We start from the raw sequence: 21,165 nt of genomic DNA, 5'->3' as shown, positions 1-21,165 counted from the left end.
AACCAGCATCAGCTGGCAAGAATAATTTCACAAGATAGGGATAAAACTGGACTGCCTCCAGTATCAATAGAGTTCAATGGCCTTAACAAACATCAGTGTTAATGTGATTATGGAATGTTCCCATCAGTTCTGCTGATGAATGGCTGACACGAGAGTTATGTAGCTTGCCTGGGATCAGCAATTTGTATGCTGGACACTTGATGACCAACAACAAATAACCAGGTCTGACCAGTTGCACTTCCAGTTATTTCAAGCAAATGGAAGTACATTCATTAGGGCCCTTAACAAATCAGCAAACAGATCTCACAGATGAATGATGTGTGAGAATCTTCATCAATTTACACTTATTCATGCACTGCATACACTTTTCAAAAGCAAAGTCTAAAAGCACCAAATTATGACTAAAAGAACACTCATCTGAGTTAGAACTTTCACAAATATGTTTTGCATAATTATTTAATTTCAGGCTTAAATAATAACATTTTATTCGCATATTTAACTATTCAAACTTTATTAGCTTGTTTTAAAGATAGTGTGATTGCATTTGGGAATTACCAATGACCTTTAAATTACATAAGAGTCAGGAAATGTAACCTTCTATGCAGCTGTAAATTCAAACAGTTTTTATCTGCCCAAAAATTTAACTATTAATAGCCTGCTAATGACCTTAACTGATAATATAAGCAGTCAATTAATATCTTGTTGCAACGAAAGTTTTCCACCGAAAAACGTACTTCATAAAATTAGAAAAAATCATGAAAGTAGTACTTTTGGTGCCGGTAGAAAAAAATCACCAGAATCTACGATTTCCTCCCAATGTTTAGATAGTTTTTCAAAACCTTTGGCCCAGAAACTTGGTGGCTGTGAGTTCAAAAACAGATCAACCTCATTTCAGATGTCCTGTGCAGAATACAAGATAAAACCAGCAAGAAGTAGCTGCAGGTGTTGAAAAAGGTAGAATTCCGAAGGAGCAATGTCATGGCTATATTTTGGGTGTAGCAAAGGATCCCACTTGAGTTCATACAGATTCCAGCTGGTGAATGCAGACGAATGTGGTCTTGCATTATCTTCATGGAACATTACCTCTTTTGTGTGGGAACTCAGTTCATTTTTTCTTGATAGCCACATCAACATGGACTAGCATCTTGCTGTACACCTTACTGTTGAGGGTTTTAGCTTTTTCTACACACTCTTTGTGGATAATACCATGACAATCCCGCCACATACAAAAGATTGTTTTTTTTTTTTTTTTTTTTTTTTTTTTTGGTTAGTCAAACTGCACTTTGTGATGCTGCTGCTGGGCTCACTAGGTGCAAACCAACCCCCTTCTCGGCCTGTGTTCTTGATGTACATCCTTTCCATCACAAGTGATGATCCGGTCCAGAATTTTATCCTTGCACTGCTATTTTAGCTGATCAGTACAGGCCAAAACACGTCTGTTCTAATCTGCTTGAGTCAGCAGTTGAAGTTGTACATCAAGTTTAGTGGTGCATAGCACCACTAATGGACATGGTATTAATGTCTAACTTCTTAGCAAGCTCTCAAGTGGTTGCATACTGATCTTCTTCCACAAGTTCTCACAAGTGAGCATCATCAACATAGGTAGGCTGGCCAGAGTGCTCTGCTTCTTGAATGTCATAGTCCTTGTTTTTGAACTTTCGGTACCAAACTTTCACAGTGTCATATGATACAACATTAGTACCTAAAGCTGTACAGATGATTTGGTGATATTCTGTAAAGCTGTACACATGATTTGGTGACATTCTGTAGCTGACTTTTTGCAACAGATCTGGAAGTAAATCATGGTTCTAATCTGGTAGTGTGATAGCTCCTTTTTTGACATCTTGTACTTAATGATAACAATATTTCTTTACAGATTTCACAATGCAGTATTCTAAAGCAAGTCTCTTTCTTTCAAATGCCAAAAGACGTTTGACAAAAAATGACTAAACACACTAACATGAACTGTTTTTGCAGACAATATTTGTGGTGGCGGGAAACTTTTATTACCATGCAATATATATTTTTATTGCTGTATATATTACATGCTGTTTATAGCAAAAAAAGAGTCAGCTACAGAAAACCAATTTTGGGAAACACATATCACATCTTTAGTAATATACCATATCATGGATATCTTTAGTAATGTACCATATCATGAATACAAAGGGCTTGAATAATACAAATTCAAGCCCTTTGTTTATTAACATCTATGTGGGGTATCATCTTATAATGCACAAAATTATTAATAAAATGTTGCAAAAGGTATTAATTACCCACTATAAATTAAAAGGTAAAAAAAGAGGGTACTCACCAAAGTACCAAAATGTAGTAACAAAGCATGGCCAAGGAAAAAAAGAGGGTACTCACCAAAGTACCAAAATGTATTAATGCATACATTTTACATACTTTGCTATGAATATTATGTCACTATTCCTTACTTTGCTATGAATATATAAGGTAACAAGCATGCAAGTCAATAGATAGTAATGCTTTACAAAAGCTAAGCATTGCAAAATAATTCTAGTACCAGTTAAAAATTCTAAGAAATAAAGCATTTAAAATGCCTAAAAGCAATTAAGTTTGTATTTCACTCAGCAGTGCAATATATCAATATAGTTTAAAAACTTATTTAATGCATTAACACTTCTATGAGGCCAGATTGTTAACATGCAGTCATCGGGTTTATTACCAACTGCTTTATCCAGTTGACAGTGTGCTACAAAGGCTTAGACACTAAACCCATGACACAATGATAATTTGCCCCAGATTCATCTATGGAAGCAAGGGTAAGTTACCTGATTTCTCAGGCCACAGCTCTACTTTAGCAGAACATTTAACAACTGCCATTAATTATAAAGCAAGCATACAAGAAAAAAATAATTTCATTGAACATATTACGAGACTTGCAAAATTAAGCACAAACAAATGTCAATCATGCTTAAAAATGATACAATAATGCTAAGTGGGAGAGGTAAATTATTAAAGAACTTTAAGAAAGTTGAGATATTACCACCTAGCAAGTATGAAGTAAAATCTGATGTCAATCATGGATTTTACTGTTAAGAAAATACCATGGACAATGCATTATTATGCTATTAATACAGACTGCCAATATATGTTCTGCAGTAATGTAGCCAGACAGAACATAAAAGTGAATCTGGGTTGCAACATGGTTTTACAGATGAGTAATCTACTATAGTACAAAGTCTGAGATCCAGACTCATCGGGACTTCGGCAATCCCAGATTTAGGACATCAGTTCAAATCTAGTAAGATGGCATGTAAAAATTATAAAATTAAAAATATGAAATCGTGATTTATGAAATAATGAAGCATTTATGATCTAAACAGCATGAAAATTTACAAAAAAAAAAGCTTAATATTTATTTGTTTACTTTATTAAACATTACTTTCAATGCAAGTTGTTTCGTTTTTCGTGCTAATACTACTGTCTCTTTAATTTTTTGTTTAGTTACAAAGTTCCACTGTTCAAGTCCTGTAATTGCTGTGTTGAGATTTCCAACTAATTTGTCAATTGAATTTATTTTATTTTTTTTTTTTTTCTTTCAATAACCGCTCTTTCTTCGCCAACGATAGCAGTATTTTTTGGATCTAAAACTATACTGCAGATTTTGCCATCCACTGATTGATGATTGGGGCATTGAAACTGCAATGAAAAACTTCCATTATATCATCTCCATTTATTTCTGCTTCTCCATATTTCTTCATAACATGCATTAATTGAAAAATTTCACCTTTGGTTTACAATATCCGAAAATCTTCATTCTTCAGATTCTATCACCTTCATCATCCTCACCATGAAATATGGTAACTGCCCAGAAATTATGCCAAGAATTTTTAAAGTATCTGGAGACACACCCTCGATCTTGCGATGCTCCACACAGCAGATTTAATGCTAAAATACTTCAAATTTCTTGAATTGTCTTGCCATTATTCAGGAAATTTAATATGGACTTTAAAAATGCTACTTTGTATTTGCATTTCAGCACATGCACTATTCCCATATCCATAGGCTGAATGATGGATGTACAGTTTGAAGGAAATAATACAGATATATTATTTTCACAAAACCTTTAAGTGAAGTATGAGCCATGCAGTTGCCTACAATCAGGACAATTTTTGTTATCAGGTAAACCAACCATATTCAAATATTGCTCTTTTAATTGCACAATATAACGGGGAAAATCTTTACTCCTTTAAATGCCTGAGATAATTTTTTTTTTTTATTATGAAAAGTTTACACTTGTGCGTTCCTGCAGAATTTACAATGCTAAACTTGTTAGTCTTGCTTTGGAATCTCTACAACCAGTTGGAGCCTTTTCTGTAGAGGTTGCCAAGGTATCTTGCGTTACATATTGCCTGAAAAGACCAGTCTCATCAGCGTTCCAAATCTGTTTTGCAAACAGCTTTTCATTAGTGAGTTCAATGAATTCTTCTGCAAATGGTTCAGCAGCTTCAGTATGAGCTGAAGCTTTTTCATCTGAAATTTTGAATTATCTTATACCATGATGATTTCTAAATTTGGTTAACCAACCTGTGGAATATATGCACTCAGTTTTTAAGTTCATTTCTTCATGAAATATTTTAGCTTGAGGCATTAACATTGGACTTGTCAATGGCAAACCTTCGCTGTGATGCTGTCTGACCCATTTAACCATTACTTTGTCATAAGCATCAATTTTAGCATAACGAAAAAATTTTCTGTTATTCACTGTGAGTGGGGATGTCAGAATCCAAAAAAATTCAAAAAGCTCTTTTCCTGTTTTCTTATGTCATATACCTTGCATAATTTTGAGGTGGATATACCTTTAGCCATTTTTACCAGCAACTCCCCTTTTTGTTTAATGGACATCAAAAAATGCTTTTGCTTAGTAGATTCTGCAACAGCTCCAGAATTAAAAACTCTTTCAACATAATCAAAAGTTCAAACTTTAATTTTCATAAAAATCGTTATAATAATAACAGCCTACAAAAAATAATAACTGGATCAGATTAGAAAGTTAAGAACACAATCTGTTATATTAACTGAAATTCCTTTGGAATCAGTAAAGTACAATTTTAACCTAGCTTAGCAGCATCTGCTATACATTACTGACTATGTATCATGAGACTGGCAATGAAAGACAAATTGTTCTGCTAAATTTTGTCTTGCTTCTATCGCGCACTGAGACAATGAAGCCTGAATTCTATTAGTTTAGTTATTTATTATACTTATGTCTATTTCTTGCACATGCTTAAGGCTTATTTGAGTCTTAAATAAATAAATTCCCACATACACTTAAAGGTTATCGAAGGCTGGGACAAGATATGTTACCGACTGATGAAGTTCGGTGGTTCGCCAATTTTCAGAAATTTTGTCTTCCCTAAATTCCACCGCATGGTGCGGCTATACGAGTTATGGCATCAGTTCTGGGTTTATGTGAATAGCAAATCAGTTATTCTTAATTCAAATAGCACTAAATGTAATCTTTTAGCCTATGAGTATCATTAACAAAATCTATTTTTAGCATATGGAAAGAAATTTTTGTTAAATTTTTCCTTATCAACACATCTTAGCACATTTAATTTAAAATTGTAATCATCGCCAAACATAATGTCAACAGAAAAGGTTCCCATACTTTTTGTTATTCAATTACTAATATAAAAAAAAATGTTTAGGCATCACTGCATGAGTCATTACTCAAGTTATGTCTTGTCTTAGATAAACATGCGATAACGAAAGCAAAATATAATAAATAATGATTCGCCAGGTTGGTGTAAGGATATAAAATATTAAAAGGTGTAAAATAAACAATATTTCTATGTAGAAAATTTCAGTTTGAGATGTATGCCAAGCAAATATGCAGCTATGGAGTCAAATTATTTAATCACAGGATTTTTTTTAAATGATTGTTTCTTCAATAACGAGGTTTATTTAGTGAAAAAGTGAAATTAAGAATCGGGACTCTCCATATGTTGCGTTATGGGGAAAAAAATCAAATGCATAAAGCATATGTAAAAAAAAAATCCCTTAAAACAAAACAAAAAAATGTTGTTTGTAGATTTGAGGTCCAGATTTTAGATCATTCCAGATACTGGACGTCCAGTTCTTGGACTTTGTACTGTATTGTATCACAGAACACATTTTTCAAACAATCTGGAGTAAAGATAAGCTATGTGCATTTGATATTTCTGATGATGAAATAAATATGCAGGGTTGAAAAAAGATCACTGTTGCAAGTCACTCAAAAGTAATGCTGAACAAGAGAAAAGTAATTCATCAACTATGCTGAACAAAGGAAAATATTCATAAAAAAAGGGAATGTTATTAGAAATTTCAACCAGTGAAATAGATTCCTTGAGGTTTCCTAAATTCAGCAAAATTTATTCATTTTACTAATTTTACAAATTATTCTGGATACCAAAAAATGTTTACATGGTGCAATACTTTTGTGCAATAGATGGAACATGATGTTTATGGTCTCTACAATGATACAACTAATACATGAACATAGATCAGTCTGTTTTTAAAGATCGAAGACTTAGCAAATCAAAATGTGCAAATCTTTTTAATTTGTTAAATAAAATTTGAATTTTATGAATAATTTATTTTCAAGTTGTCATACAAGTTTTGCATCCATTATACTGTAAGGTTTACAAATGCAAAACATGATTATGATATCTAAAAAAAAATTGGTTATTATGAAGAAATTTTGTTCACAGACTCTCAGTTCTACAGACAGCCAATAATAACATAAATAAGGAGGGAGTAAAAATTTTTTGATACACAAATGAAACCATAAACTTTCAAAATATGGCATCCTAATATATATTTCCAGAACAGTCCAGTAATAAGAATAGTCATCTAGCAGTTTTACAAGCCTCACAACAGTAAATGTAAATGAGGTTGCTGATCATACCTTGTAGCAACAAATACCATTGTTATAAAAGCATGGATTTTAATGCCTGGAGGACCTTAGGAGTATGTTGATGTTGTGTAATGGATATCTTATTTTATAACTTAGGTCCACAGATTTCACTTACCACACAATATGGCAAACACCCTCGTCCTCCAGAAAATTGTCAACCAGTTGAGCTCTGCATGGCCTTGCATTTTTGCCCATAAAAATAAGTGCTAAACTCAAAAATGCCTCACAGAAGGTACAAGATCCTCAAACCTATAACACTGTGCAGTTACAAAAACAATGCTCACAACAAAGATATATAGCAGTGTGCAATCATCCAAAATACTGCCTCCCTAGACAAGGATGTCACTTCTATCAAAGTGGTTGATTTTTTTAAGCTAGAGCAAAATATCAGGCTTCATATTGTCTCAAGATGAAGACTCACTGATATAATCACTCCATGTGGTAAATCGCTATTCATCAGCAAAGAGGACATGCCCCAGTTTTGCTATATCTAAGAGTAGTGTACATGGCTCTACAAAAGACAGGCTCTTTTTTTTTTCTTTTTTCCTTTTTTTTTTTTTTTTTGTGTGTGTGTGTGTGTGTGTGATCCGTTCAGAAGGGCATAACTGCTACTTGCTGAACATAAACGGTTTGTTCTGCTAGGCAAGCATATGTATACTCGTTTTATTAATTCATCCTGGAAATTGCTCCCAATGTGGCAGCAAGGCCTAAAAAAGTTCACTACCTGTCATCATTCTTATGGCACTGAGCATTAAATGTACTATATCAAACCTCCAATAGCTGTTGTACCTTTGGGACAGCCTTGATCAGGCCTCCTAGTGATAATACTCATAGTTTGACATTGGTGCTATAACCTGGACACCACTATTCGACATTCTCATAGAGTCATCTCTGCGTTACACTGGCCAGCCTCACAATGGCTTTATATTTCAATCTGGTATTTAAATGATAATGATAATTTTAATAGAGATCAGCAAATCTTTCAATTAGTCAGTAACGAAAATTAGTCGGTGAATTTTCTTGCAAGAAGTACAATTCTATAGATAATTTTATAGATTTATTTAGAAGCCAATTTCTTTCACATTTTCATATAAAATACCTCATTTCAACCTTCTGACAACCACTAAATGTTTACATTATGTTTACCATTTCCCCAAATTGCACAACATCAAATTTTAAAATATTACAAGTAGGTATTTTGAATTATATAAAAAAATGGGTACATTAATTCTGGCCATCAATATACATTTACTGCAAACAACTGAATAAATTAAAATAATTACACAACAGGGCAGAATAATACAGAACATAATATACATTACTAACAAATAAACTGAAAAACAAAATTCAAAAGTAAGGGAAATTTCTGTGAAGGATAAATATCACAAACATATTCACACTTAAATCATATTAATAATAAAATTACCATTGTTTTATGATAGTCCAGCAACCAGAAAAGTAAACCGGTGCATTCATAATTATACAGACACCTAGACGTTCAGGATAATGCCTACTAAGAAGCCAGATCAAGTTTTTAACAAGTTGATAGTCCATGCAACTAAGTCCAAAATCTTTCAGATCAAAAATAATGCAGAGTGAGTCAATTACTTCATCAAAACACAGCTTGCATGCTTTTTCCTAAACATGATAAATATATGTATTACAAAAGCTATTTTCATACTAGCTAAAGATTTAAAATGTAGGAGGAACTAAAATTTCTCAAAAATAATTACTTTTTCAAAGCCATAAAGTAAGTAAACACACAGCAAATAAATATTTATATTACAGTACAAAAGAAATTGCATTGCACATTATTTATATTTTACATCAGTGCTACATCCAAACTATTTACCAACATGATGTAAGTTTCTAATGACAAACTTCTATGACCTACATGACCGAATAAAGATGAAGCAATTTTCATATTATTACTGCTGTTAGAACACTTTGCATTTCACTATCTTATCAGTAGATGGCTGCACCAGTCCAATACATTGGATTTGAACTTAGCATTTCAGTGGCCTGGTGATAGCTCAGACATTGGTAAAAAAATCAATTTAAATTATGAAAGAAAAGTGTAATAATTATTTGTCATTGCTAATAACTGTAATAATGTGCATTTAATTTTTTTAAATTAAGTGTGTGAATTTTCAGAACATTTTTGTTTTGCTGTGTTATTGTTTTTAAATTTTCATATGTAACTGTAACATTGACTCAAGAGTTTTGTTCACCATGTGTTTTTTCGTTCACGACATGTGTTGGTGTTGGGTGTGCTGAAGGTGGACGTCTGTAATTTTTTTCTGTATAAGTTTTTAGTGCTGTTCATGATTATGAATAAAAGTTTGCAATGAGTTGAACTAATACTGCTTTTTAACTAATAAGATCACAAAATCTTTTCACAATTCAATAATTCAGAAATGCTTAATTACAAATCATTTACAGAAATGAGTATCTGTTTATTATTAAGTTTATTAAAACTAATTATAGTTAATGTATGAAAAGTTGCTTCATAAAATGCTGCCATAATAGCTTTAAGGCTGATGTTATTGCTCAGTCAACAGCCACACAAAATCCAGCAGCAACCTGAGGATGGGTACAAACATAAAATACTTCTGGACTTCTAAACAAGTAAGCAGTATGTATTAACACACTTTTCTGTTTTCATCTCAGCTGTAGGCCAATATGTCATACATTTTCTGCAATGTCCAAAAATTTGTATCAGGTCATCCCATAAGTAAAATTTTTGAAGCAGAATTTGAAGAAATAAGAAAATAAGACACTAAGTTAATTAACTATATATTCTCCATCTGAATAAATTACATTCTTCCAATGTTATAATAAGTTTCTTACACCACTCCTACAAAAATCAGCCAGCTAATTGGAGATAAAGTTTTGAAGATCCGTTTTGAGTGCAGCAAGGAATTGTATTTCTTTATAATCAATGAAATCTTTTAAAGCTTCAAACCACCAGTCATATTGTTATAAAGAAAACGTTTTCCTGTAAATGAAGAGAAGAACAGATGTTCACATGTTCTCATACATTAACATCAGTAATATGATGTGGAACCCACCTGCTAAAGCTTAGATATGATTCAAAGCTCCTTCAAATAGCAATGGAAAATTGATGAAATAATCTTTTCTCACAATTAATTCTTTAACAGTTGCATATCGATTTTTTTCAACAGCATCTTTTAACCCATCATTATCGAAAAAGACAGAAGTATTGCCGTTTTTCATATTCATAAAGCATGACATGTCTGTATGACACTGCTGTTTTTAGAAGGGGCTATCAAAACAACAATTTGTACCATACATGCTAAGCTTAAATTTATCTGAATAAAGCTGTTTTTGCATAGTAGTATTTAAGTACCTATACAAATTACTTGTTTAAATGTGACAGAATGTTTTAACAAGTTCTGTCTGAAAAACAACATTAGTTACGAGATGACCTGATATTTTCTCACATACATTTCATTGCAGTTTGTTCTCTACTAAAGGTTTTATATTCTGCATATCTACCAGTCTTTATCTTATAATTATAAACTATAAATCCCTCTATATGCTACAGAATCCTTTTTGCCTATGAAAAACTTCCTGCGATCCCATAAAATGTTGTGCAAAAATTACACGAAAATCTTCAATCACATTCATTTAATTCTTTTGAATGTAACCATTTGTAGCATATTAAAGGACAATTCTCTTTATTTTAGAATGAAGATTTACATTTAAAATACTTTATACCACAATTTAATTAAAAATGAGGAATTTTATTTTAAATCAGTTAAAAAATATATGTTATATTTCCATTATTGCCTTTCCAACTTACCAATGTGAAAACAATAAATTTTGTGACTTCATCAATATTTCTTTCAGAAGCACTGTGATATTTCGCTGGAATATATATTACAGGCCTGTAACAAAATATATGATACAGTAAGAGTTCAATTCATAAAACTAATTCTTACAGTATTTTTTAAAATTTTAATTTCTAAGTAAAACTCTGAGGATGAAACAATAAAATAGTTTTGCACAATGCAACGGAAAATATAGATTTGCTTGTTCATGACACATTTATTGAACTTTAAAACAGAATATGAAAATTATTTTTATAAAACACACTTGTTTAATGTACATTTGTTTCCAGAAATTTATTAAAAGTCACAAAATTTGAAATTTAATGTGCATTATAGAAATTTAGTCAAAGTACATAATGTGTAAAATAAGACAAATATACATTTCCACAAAATTGTTATTTTTAAAATAACATATGAATTAAAATGCTAAAGTTGTCAGTTTTATTGCACATAGACCCATCAAAATCATCAACATATATTATAGTACAATTTAACAAATTTTTTTGTAATTAAAAAACTTGAAAAATAGCTTAAACCACATTATTAACCTTTTGGTAATAAAATGATAAGTTGCATTTCAAATAAAATAACAAAGTAAACTAAAAATTATAGTTAGCACTGTTAACACGTTTATATGTTAAAGATGATTAAAATTGTCACTTATTAGTTAGAAAAAAATATATAAAGCAAGAATTTAAAGTGCTTTAAGTATCACCACTATTAAATTTTTAAACTGATTTTTCATTAAATTTTAATATTTATAAAACAAAATATTTCACACAAACTGTCATTTAAATACAAATTAAACCTACTTGACATAGTTATTTCTGAAGTCATCAGTAACAGACCAGAGCCTGGCAACTAACTACAGTTACCAGATTTGAGATTCAGTAAATATACAGGAACTTGCAAAGTTACCAAAATTATTTTAAACAATTTCAGTCTGACAATATCTAAACTGTACAGACAACTTACAATTCTGCATTTAATGTTATTCAAGGCATATCTAGTTAAGTTTAAGCTAAACACAGTTAGCGCTCTCTCTCTCTCTCTATATATATATATCAAATGGCACCATATCTTAAAGACCCGTAACGTATGGGGTCCTTATTTTTACACATGCTGGCCATACACAACTACTTCCAATTCCAAATATGTCTTAACTCATGCAGATAACACAATTTGGCATTTTAAAAAATTACAAAATCTAACTTTTAATATGGTTCTCCAGTCCTTAGAGTTAGACTCAGTAAAAGTTTGCAGTCATCATTTAAAGCACACAAAGTGTGACTTTCACAGGACAAGAAATTTTAGATTTAAATATTCAATTTCAAATTTGACATTTTTTATCCCCTTTTGGGCTTTCTTTAAAAGTTCAATTAAAAAATATATTAGACTAATTCAAAATATTTTCTCCCTTTTAACTTTATTAAGTAATACTGAGGGTGTTTTTTTAAGGACATGAATTCTGCAAGATTCCATGACTGAGAACTCCTTTTATGAAAAGGGCCCACTAGCCGAGTGGTAAAGTCACTGAATACTGGTAGTTCAGTCCGAGATTTGAATCCTGTGAATGGGCTGTCTGCATGGATGTTTTCATGGTTTTTCCTATGTGTAACATGTATATGAGCCTGTTTCCCTTAGAAATGTTTGCATTAGAAAGTCCTCCATGAAAGCATCCCTCCCCTTAGGCAGATAGCCCTCGATGCTCTACCATAATTAAATAAACCAAACCTTTTTTGAAAAAAAAAATTTAAAAAAATTATACTGATTAATATTTTTCATGACTTAATTTATTACGATTGCAAAGCCTTTTTTAACCCTCTCAGAGTTATGAATGGAAAATTCCATATGGAAGGGTGGCTTTTGTATTCATTACACATGAAAATTTCTGCCAGCTTTTAATCTATTAGATTTAGGGTTGGATGTATATTGGAAGTAAAGAAACAAGGTACAAAATGAGCGAGTCATTTTTTAATCATAGTCAAGAAAATACTATGCAGCTTCGAAATTTCAGGGTTAACACCATAACACTCAGAGGGCTATGCCAGGTCTTTTCAGTTATACATAAATGTAACATTTCACTCTTCAGTTTGTGTATAATTACTGAATATGATCTCCAATTTAATTTTGATATATAGAAGACAAACTTTTTATGTTTTATTTTTTAAAATAAGTATAAACTTTTACTAAATATAACTACAGTGCAAAGTCTGAAATTAAAATGCCCAATACCCAGAATACTCTAATATCTGGACATCCCAATTTTTTTTTTTCTTTTTTTAGAAATTCTTGTAAAAAGAGAGAAAGAATTAGAGTCCGAGATTAGCATATGTTTAATGCTTCATAAGTGTGCAATAGACATTTTTTCATAATAAAGCATGAGGAGGGCCCTGACTCTTAACTTCACTTTGGGACTAAATAAAGTCCCTCCATGTTGAAAAAACACAATCATTTATTAGCATAAATCTGTACAATAAATAATTTAGCTCCTTAGCCAACTTATTCCTTTACATACATATCAAAACAATCTATGAATATATATTACTAATTTTGCATCTACTGAATATGTACCTCTTAACCAACCTGGGGAAACATTTTTTATTATTTTTTGCTTTCATCACTACACATCTATCAACTCGTGGCAGTTTGAGAATGATTCAACTCATGGCAGTTTGAGAATGATTCAACTCATGGCAGCTTGAGAATGATTCACGCAGAGATAGCTAAAATAATTTTTGTTTTAAATATTTCATTGACTACCAAACAGAATGGCAACCTTCTACAATGACATTAGCCTTGGTGATGATTACAAACCTAAGCCAAAAATTATATAGCCAAACTTTATATATATTATAACCAAAATTTCTTTTATAGTGGGTATTATTACAGTTTCTCCAGTATTACAGATTTTAGCACTTTTTGCAATTAATTAAGAAACGTGGTTAGTGGGAATGAATCCATCTTCATTCGTTGCACGTTTTTTCTTAATCCAACGATAGTTGAACGATTTTGAAATTTATATTTCCTGAAAATATTCAATGGTCCTTGTCATTTGGATGCTTTATAGAAAGATGTTCTCGCAATAGACTTGACATCACTGCCTCATTAGATAACATTTTATGGCACAATAAACACACTGGATGTTGTTTGTCTGCAACAGATTCTATTAAACTCATCTTCAGATACTCTGGTGAATAGCTATGTGCATATTTCTTCTTTTGAGACAAAGGCTCACAATATTTCACAATATTTTGTTTGAAGCTGTAAGCATGTGCTTGCTCTCAGAAGTCTCACTACATACAGACTTTAGTTTCGATTACATAACAATTTAGCTTCATTTATGTCATGCGAACAAAATTTATGCACTCATGGTCTCAACTTTTGGAAGGCTGAGTGCTCTTCTGATCTGGTACACGAGATGTCCTTCCTATCTCCTGGTGTTTGTCTGGCAGGATCAAATGGATATGGGCCACGTGTTCACAAAAGTGGTCGGGTGTGGTCCCAGTACAAATGCCCTGTAACAAAGTCTGACCATTGTTCTGATCTTGACTGGTTAACAGTTAGTCGACTGGCATATAATCACAGAACTGTTGGGTTGCTCCACTACCACACACCATGAAAGTTGCAATGCCCACCATTGGGCAGTTAGTACCAGGTTGACTCACTGATCTAGATGAACTTCAGTCAAAAAATGTGACTCAAACATTTTGAATTATTTTCTGATGATGGTGTGTTTGAGTTGGCTGTTACTGAGCCAAATATATATGCTCTGGTACATAATATAAATTTAAGAGTCAGAGTCACAATTGAAGAAATAAAATGCACTATTGGACATTGCTTGTTAGTCGATACATTCAAATTCCACATAAAATGATGCACCAGGGAAAAAGTTCATATTCATACTGTGAGGTCATTGCAAGTGCTATTCAAAGGCACTGATTTCACTGCATTGGTTCTAATTTTGCTGATAATAATAACTTAGATTGGGGAAAACAAATGTATAAAATTGCATCCCTGATTGAAAAACTGAGTGACAACTATATATAACATAATCTTACAGAAGAATATTACTGAGTAGATGAATCCTTGTGTGAATGTTTTTGACACCATAAGTGCATACAAGGTTTCGGAGGCAAACCAATAAGATTTGGTTTTAAAATATATTCTGCGAGCTTTTGTAATTTAAAAGCAAGATCTTTATTTATGGTATCGACAAGCAGTATTAGTTCCAGACCAAGATTTATAATCAACAGAGGAAAAATTAGAAGTAGAATTAGCAATTCGCAAATGAAGGCATAATTCATACTTAGTTTTAGACAAATGTTTATGCTTGTAATGCAATGGAGAAGTTATAATTTGAATTTATGCACAATTTTAGAAACAAAAACAGATTTAAGATTGCCTCTGAACTGTATAAATTTGGGAAAAATATTTTAACATTTGCATTTAAGCAAAAAATGGAGATGGTTAAAAAATTCCATACCCTTGAAGCATAACATTTACAAAAATACTTTTGTCTCATGACATATTAAACCAAATGCGAAAAACACAAAAAAGTGGTAAAAATTAAATGCATGAAAGGGCAGCAGAAAGAGGAAAATGATTAAAATACCGAATTTCATAAACAAGAATTAGAAAAATGTTTAAAATAATAAAAATGAAAAATGCAATAAAAACAAAACAAAATGCTTTAAGGTGCAGAAAACAAGAAAATTACCCAATTGCAAATTAAGAAAATATCAAACATGGGTAAACTGACCAAAGCTTAAAAAGATATACAACTGGAAAGAAAAAGTGACCAACTTCTGAAAATAAAACAATGACAATAACCTGGTTTTGCCTTAAAGAGACTTTGAAATTTCTGCTGTGCCACATGGGCCTCAGTGTTTTATGTTTCGAAAATTATAATTTTATGAAATTATGCAGCTTTAATGGATTTTGTACTTCCAAATAATAAGAAAATTTAATACAAACCTACAAAAATCTGAAGAAAATCCACTAATGATATGTAAATGTAGTGTACGTATGTATTTTATCAAAATGTATTTTATCTCAAATTGGAATTTTTATTGTATCTCAAATTAGAAAATACAAAAAAGCACATACTAATAAACTACCGACTAATACAATAAAACATAACTGCTTAATTGTTCGACTGACAAATATTTCATTAAGTCAGTACTGCATTCAGTCATTAACTTCCTGATAATGAGATATTTTATTATTGATATTCTTCAAAAGCATATTAAAATTTGTCGCACATTCTGATACACAGCACGCCAGCACCATGCTGTTTTTCACATGCTCTGTAGTCAACATATTTTTGTACTCATTTTATTATTTTGTGACAAAGCCAGTTCACAGAGGTCTGTTGACCAAAAGAATGTTTTCACACTTAGAGCTAAGTATGTTTTTATATTTAATAAGGTCCATTAGTTTAAAAACTTCATCACTTTTATTTCTTTGCGCTCGAGTGTTACATTAGTATGAAGAGTAATAATCTCCAATTCAGATTCTGATTTGTTAATAAAACAAAATTTTTTCATTGACGAAGTTACTTTTATTATGCTAATTGCAAGAAAGAATTTTTCTGAACAATAAAATAGGCTCCATAGAAAACATGTTGTTGAATCCTCCTATAAATTATAAGCTAAGTAACTAAAGGTTTCTAATATGCTTAGATGGATAATATTCCAGCATAGATTGTGAGTCTAGAATGAGGATAAATGATAGAAAATGTTGGTAGTCTTTCTCCAAAAAGCAGTTCTTCTAAAAATGAATTTTAGCCACAAAAAAAACAGATACTGAGCTTATCATTTGCAATATATATTTTCCATTTACTTGTTAACATCGTATTTAGGTCACTGAATTTTGAAATGATTATTGGTTAAAAATGGCAAGTCAGCTAACCACTCCATGTCATACAATTCCTGGTCATGAGGAATATCTCTCTGGTCAATATGTCTTTGGATATGAGGAAATTTTTTTAATTTCTGATAGCATTCCAACAAATCTTGTTCAAACACCTTTCTTGACTCATCCACCTAACTTACGCATGGCAAATTATATCACCATACTCACTATTTAGCTCATCAAAGCAAAGCTTTAAAACATCGGTGATACAAAAGCAGTCTTCAGATAAAATGTACAGTGTGTACAATAATAATCATTCTCAGATTGAGGTTGAACATTTTCAGGGGTGTTTGTGGGACCCCAAAAAAATCCCCTGAAACTTTTACAGACTTACTACCGACATTTTGGAGTTTCGAGAAGGGGTGGAGAGAAATGAAAAATTACAATTATGAAGTATTGAATGCCTAATTATAAAAGTTCAATGAATTACTTTTTTTGCAAAACTAATAACCATAAATTTTCAAACATATAAACTACTACATTTTATGTAAACATTTTAAATTACCTGAATTAATTCTTTAAAAAAAATATCTAATTTCTGCTGCTTTTTTTTATTTTCTGATGTTTGTGGGCTTGTCTTTCTTTTGTGGTGAACTTCATAATTGCAGGAAGGTTGACTTTTATTTTCCTCATTTACAGTTGAAGAAATTTCCTCGAGAACTGCACATGCAGAGGTAGAAGCAGTTTGCTTTTCTGCTAATGTAGAAGGTTTTTCAGAGACTTTTATAGGTGACTCATCTGAAATACATGTTTTTAAGTCCTCTTGATATATTTTCCAACTTCTGTTTATATTCAGTAAGAGATCTTTGTGAATTGGATCAGTCATTGGATTTTTTTAGCCATATTTTTCACATGAGGTTTCTTTAGAAGCCATTAAATCATATTTAATAGTCTGCACTACATCTAGGGAATCAATCTTAAGAGAGGTTCTATAGTCAGTGACAAGTGTATCCATTAAGTTGAATGCACTTTCCACTAATGGGCCATGGAAGCAGCTAAGGCAGGCTTTGACCAATTTAGCCAATGTAGGATACTTATAATCATTTGTGAAATCATCTTTTAAATTAAAAACTTTAGACCACTATTTATCAATTGTACACTTGACTTGATTTCCACTTTCATCAGATGTGTAGAGCATTTCTTTGGTGATATCAATATCTCTCTGGTATAACCTTATTTCAGCTTCTACTTTTGACTTTTCATTATCACTAAAAATATGGAACATAAAAGATGATAATTTTTCAAAAGCTAATATTGTACTGGTTTTACCTCTTAGCTCTGGATCTAATGCTGTAAAACTAATTAGATATGAATTTTTAAGGGGTAATTTCTGTTTCATATGCTGTGCTGTATTAGTATAAGCTTTCATCACAGAAACTTGGAATTCTTTTGCTATTGGATGATTTTTTGATAATTTCTTCAGGAGAGTGGAAGCTTCTGCACCAGTAAATATTACTTTGCTAGGTAGATGGAATTCTGGATTTGTGACATCAACCTTTAATGAATCATTATAAGATGTGCACTTTATATTTTCTGGCTTCATAAAAAAAGAGAAAAATTTTGCCATCAATTTATAAATACTGGAATGTATTAGATGAAGCATTGTTTTTTTTTTTTTTTTTTTTTTTTTTTTGTTTCAAATAATTTAATATATGTGATGAACTCTGGTAATACTGCTGAATATAATGCCATATGCAATAAAGTTTTCTTTTGCATAACAAATAACCCATTTAGTATTCTTTTTTTCTGAGCTAAAGCATCCTTTGTGAGTTGTTGGGAATGCAAGCAAGAATACATCCCTTCAACAATTTTTTTCCAGGCTGCAGAAATACGAGGGCCATCCAGGAAGTAGATTACGTTTCCGTCTGTGTCCGCTAGGGGCGGGGCTAGCGCGGCCATCTTGGGGTCAGAGCGTTGCGCAGCTCAGTCTGCATCTAGCCGTGCTAGTGAGAGGTTCGTGCTGTGCTCCGTTCAGATACTGTGACGGTTTGAAATGTCTGCATTAATTGAAAATCCCACGAGCTGCGAGGTGCGCTCAGTAATAAGGTTTCTGACTGCAAAAACTGTAAACCGATAGAAATCTATCGGCAGCTTCGTGAAGTGTATGGGGACAACATTATCACTGAAGGTGGAGTGGGTCATAAGATTTCAAATGGCCGAACCAATGTTCACGACGAAGATCGAAGTGGGAGACCCAGCATAGTGACCGCTGAACTTCTCAAAAAAGTCGATGCTAAAGTCCGTGAAAATCGAAATTTCACAATAACGGAACTTTCTTTGAGTTTTCCACAAATTTCGCGAAGTTTGTTGCACGAAATCATCAGCGAAAAGCTTGGTTACCACAAGTTTTGTGCAAGATGGATTCCAAAAATCTTGACAGAGGACCACAAAAATCAGCGAATGGCTGCAGCGTTGAACTTTTTGGACGCTTACCATAAGGATGGTGACTCTTTACTCGATCGCATCGTTACTGGTGACGAAACATGGGTGACCTATTCCCTATTCCCAGCAATGAAGAAGTGGCTGGCTATGCAGCGTTTTGATGACGACGCACAGGTGCAAGAAGAGGTAACGAAGTGGTTGAAGGCGCAGGCGGCCGAATTTTTCGACGAAGGAATTTCCAAGCTCGTACATCGCTACGATAAATGCCTTAATTTGTATGGTGACTATGTAGAAAAGTAGTATTTGAGTGTGGCTTTCATCTGTATATAATAAAATTTGTTTCCTATACTTTGTTTATTTTTTTATTCCAAAACGTAATCTACTTTCTGGATAGCCCTCGTATTTCGTTTATTGTATAGAGTTTCAACATAAGAAAAATAATCCCCTTTATCAGTTTTATCCAAGTAGTGAAAATAAAATGCAATAAGAGCATCCCACAGATCTTTGATTCTTTCTAAAACACATAAAATGTACACCCACCTATGGTCTGGTCTCTTCAAGGGCTTAAGTTTTTTAATAGCAAGGGATTCACAGATTTTGAAAAAATTTTCTCTTTTACTGCAGCTTTTCATATCAAAATAGATGTCATCAAACAAATCTTCTAAGTATCTATCAAAACATGAAGCAAATTTTTTTGCACAGTTATTAGCTGTATGACATGTGTCACCATCAATATCTAATAAGTGAGGTGCTTTGTTTGATCGTAGTCTGGTTTCAACACCCTTTTTTTTTTTTTTTCCATGCATGGTGTTACATGAGTCCATTAATACACTAATTAAGTTTGCCCATGGAATATTATTATCTTCAATAGTATTAACAACTGCTTTAAAAACAGCTTCTGAATTGCAAGATTCCATCTTTAGAGATGCAAAATGATGAACTACAACTTCATTTTGATTGTTGTCATAAAACTGCACCAATATTGCCAGTATACTTTCTTGAGCATTGCTAGTACTTTCATCCAAATTTAGAGAAAATGGAGTCTCCTTTAAAGTTTTAATGATATTTTCCTTAATAGTTTTGCGAGCCCATATTTCATCTTATAACATGCAGTAGTCCTGGACATTTCCAACGAGTTTAGTGCCGTCTGATCGCGGCTCAACTGTTTGCAGAGTTCAATTAAATTGGGAGCTATATTGAAAGAAAGAGAATTCTCGGCGATAAACGAAGTTATTAATACCTCTTGGCAAGCTTTTCTTGTCACTATATCCAATGGCCGAGCATCAGTCTCCAGTAAGTCATCAGTATTTTTTTAATTAGCATAATTACTTAAAGTCATTGAATGTCTAATGCACTTTGAATATTTTATGTGCGTCACAGTTTTAGAATGATTTGTGAAAGCCTTGAATCCTTCCCCACCATACTTCAGCAGTGAGTTACAAAAAACACAATATGCTTGTCCAGCAACATTTATTTTCTTGCACCATGTGCCGATGGTATCCCCATTACCATCTCTTCGTTCAATCCAATTCCACCTAAATGCATTTCGGACACCTTCTTCTAATTGTATAATATCACTATTTATATCGAGAAATTTCATAGTGAAATTCTCTTGCGTACATAAATAAAAAAATGAAACGAAAAATTAACACGTGCATCAATAAATGAAACGAAAATTTAACACGTGCATCAATAAATGAAACGAAAATTTTACACAGCGGAGAAAAAAAGTTGAGAAGCGATCAATGACAAATAGCTAATACGACGAAAAATCCCCCTTCTCTACTTATTGGCGCCACGCCAGGAGAGATAAGACCTTTGAACCCAGAGTCATGTGATCGCACATCTGGTCGAACGAAGTCTCTCCCTTCTTTTTCTGCCGCGCCTACTTGCCGAAAAGAATCCAGAAGAGAATGTCCGAGAACCGGGGGAATGAGTCATAAGGAAAAAACAAAAAAGAAGTTTTTTCCCCCTTTTCACGCATTATCACTGCCTTTGGAGAAAGAAAGGAAAAGTTTTCACCACACACACTGACCTTGCATTTTCTGCTTTCAAAGCAAACAAAATTACCCAGATCAAAAT

General features: G+C 32.4%; 1 protein-coding gene across 3 annotated transcripts in view; it reads right to left on the bottom strand.

The window, feature by feature from the left end:
- LOC146993268 (uncharacterized) overlaps window positions 1-21,165 on the bottom strand; it is a 115,003-nt gene that overhangs the window by 27,651 nt on the left and 66,187 nt on the right. For all 3 annotated transcript variants that reach the window (XM_085807813.1, XM_085807814.1, XM_085807815.1), the window contains 2 exons: window positions 10,758-10,842; window positions 8,358-8,569 (listed from right to left, as the gene is read on the bottom strand). In XM_085807813.1, coding sequence (XP_085663939.1) covers window positions 8,358-8,569; window positions 10,758-10,842 — 297 coding nt within the window. The remainder of the gene's footprint in view (window positions 1-8,357; window positions 8,570-10,757; window positions 10,843-21,165) is intronic.

Source organism: Stegodyphus dumicola, chromosome X1 (assembly GCF_044657685.1).
Source record: "Stegodyphus dumicola isolate Sdum_Otavi_A_Nest chromosome X1, ASM4465768v1".
Taxonomy (NCBI): Eukaryota; Metazoa; Arthropoda; class Arachnida; order Araneae; family Eresidae; genus Stegodyphus; species Stegodyphus dumicola.
This window is presented reverse-complemented; position numbering and strand designations above follow the sequence as displayed.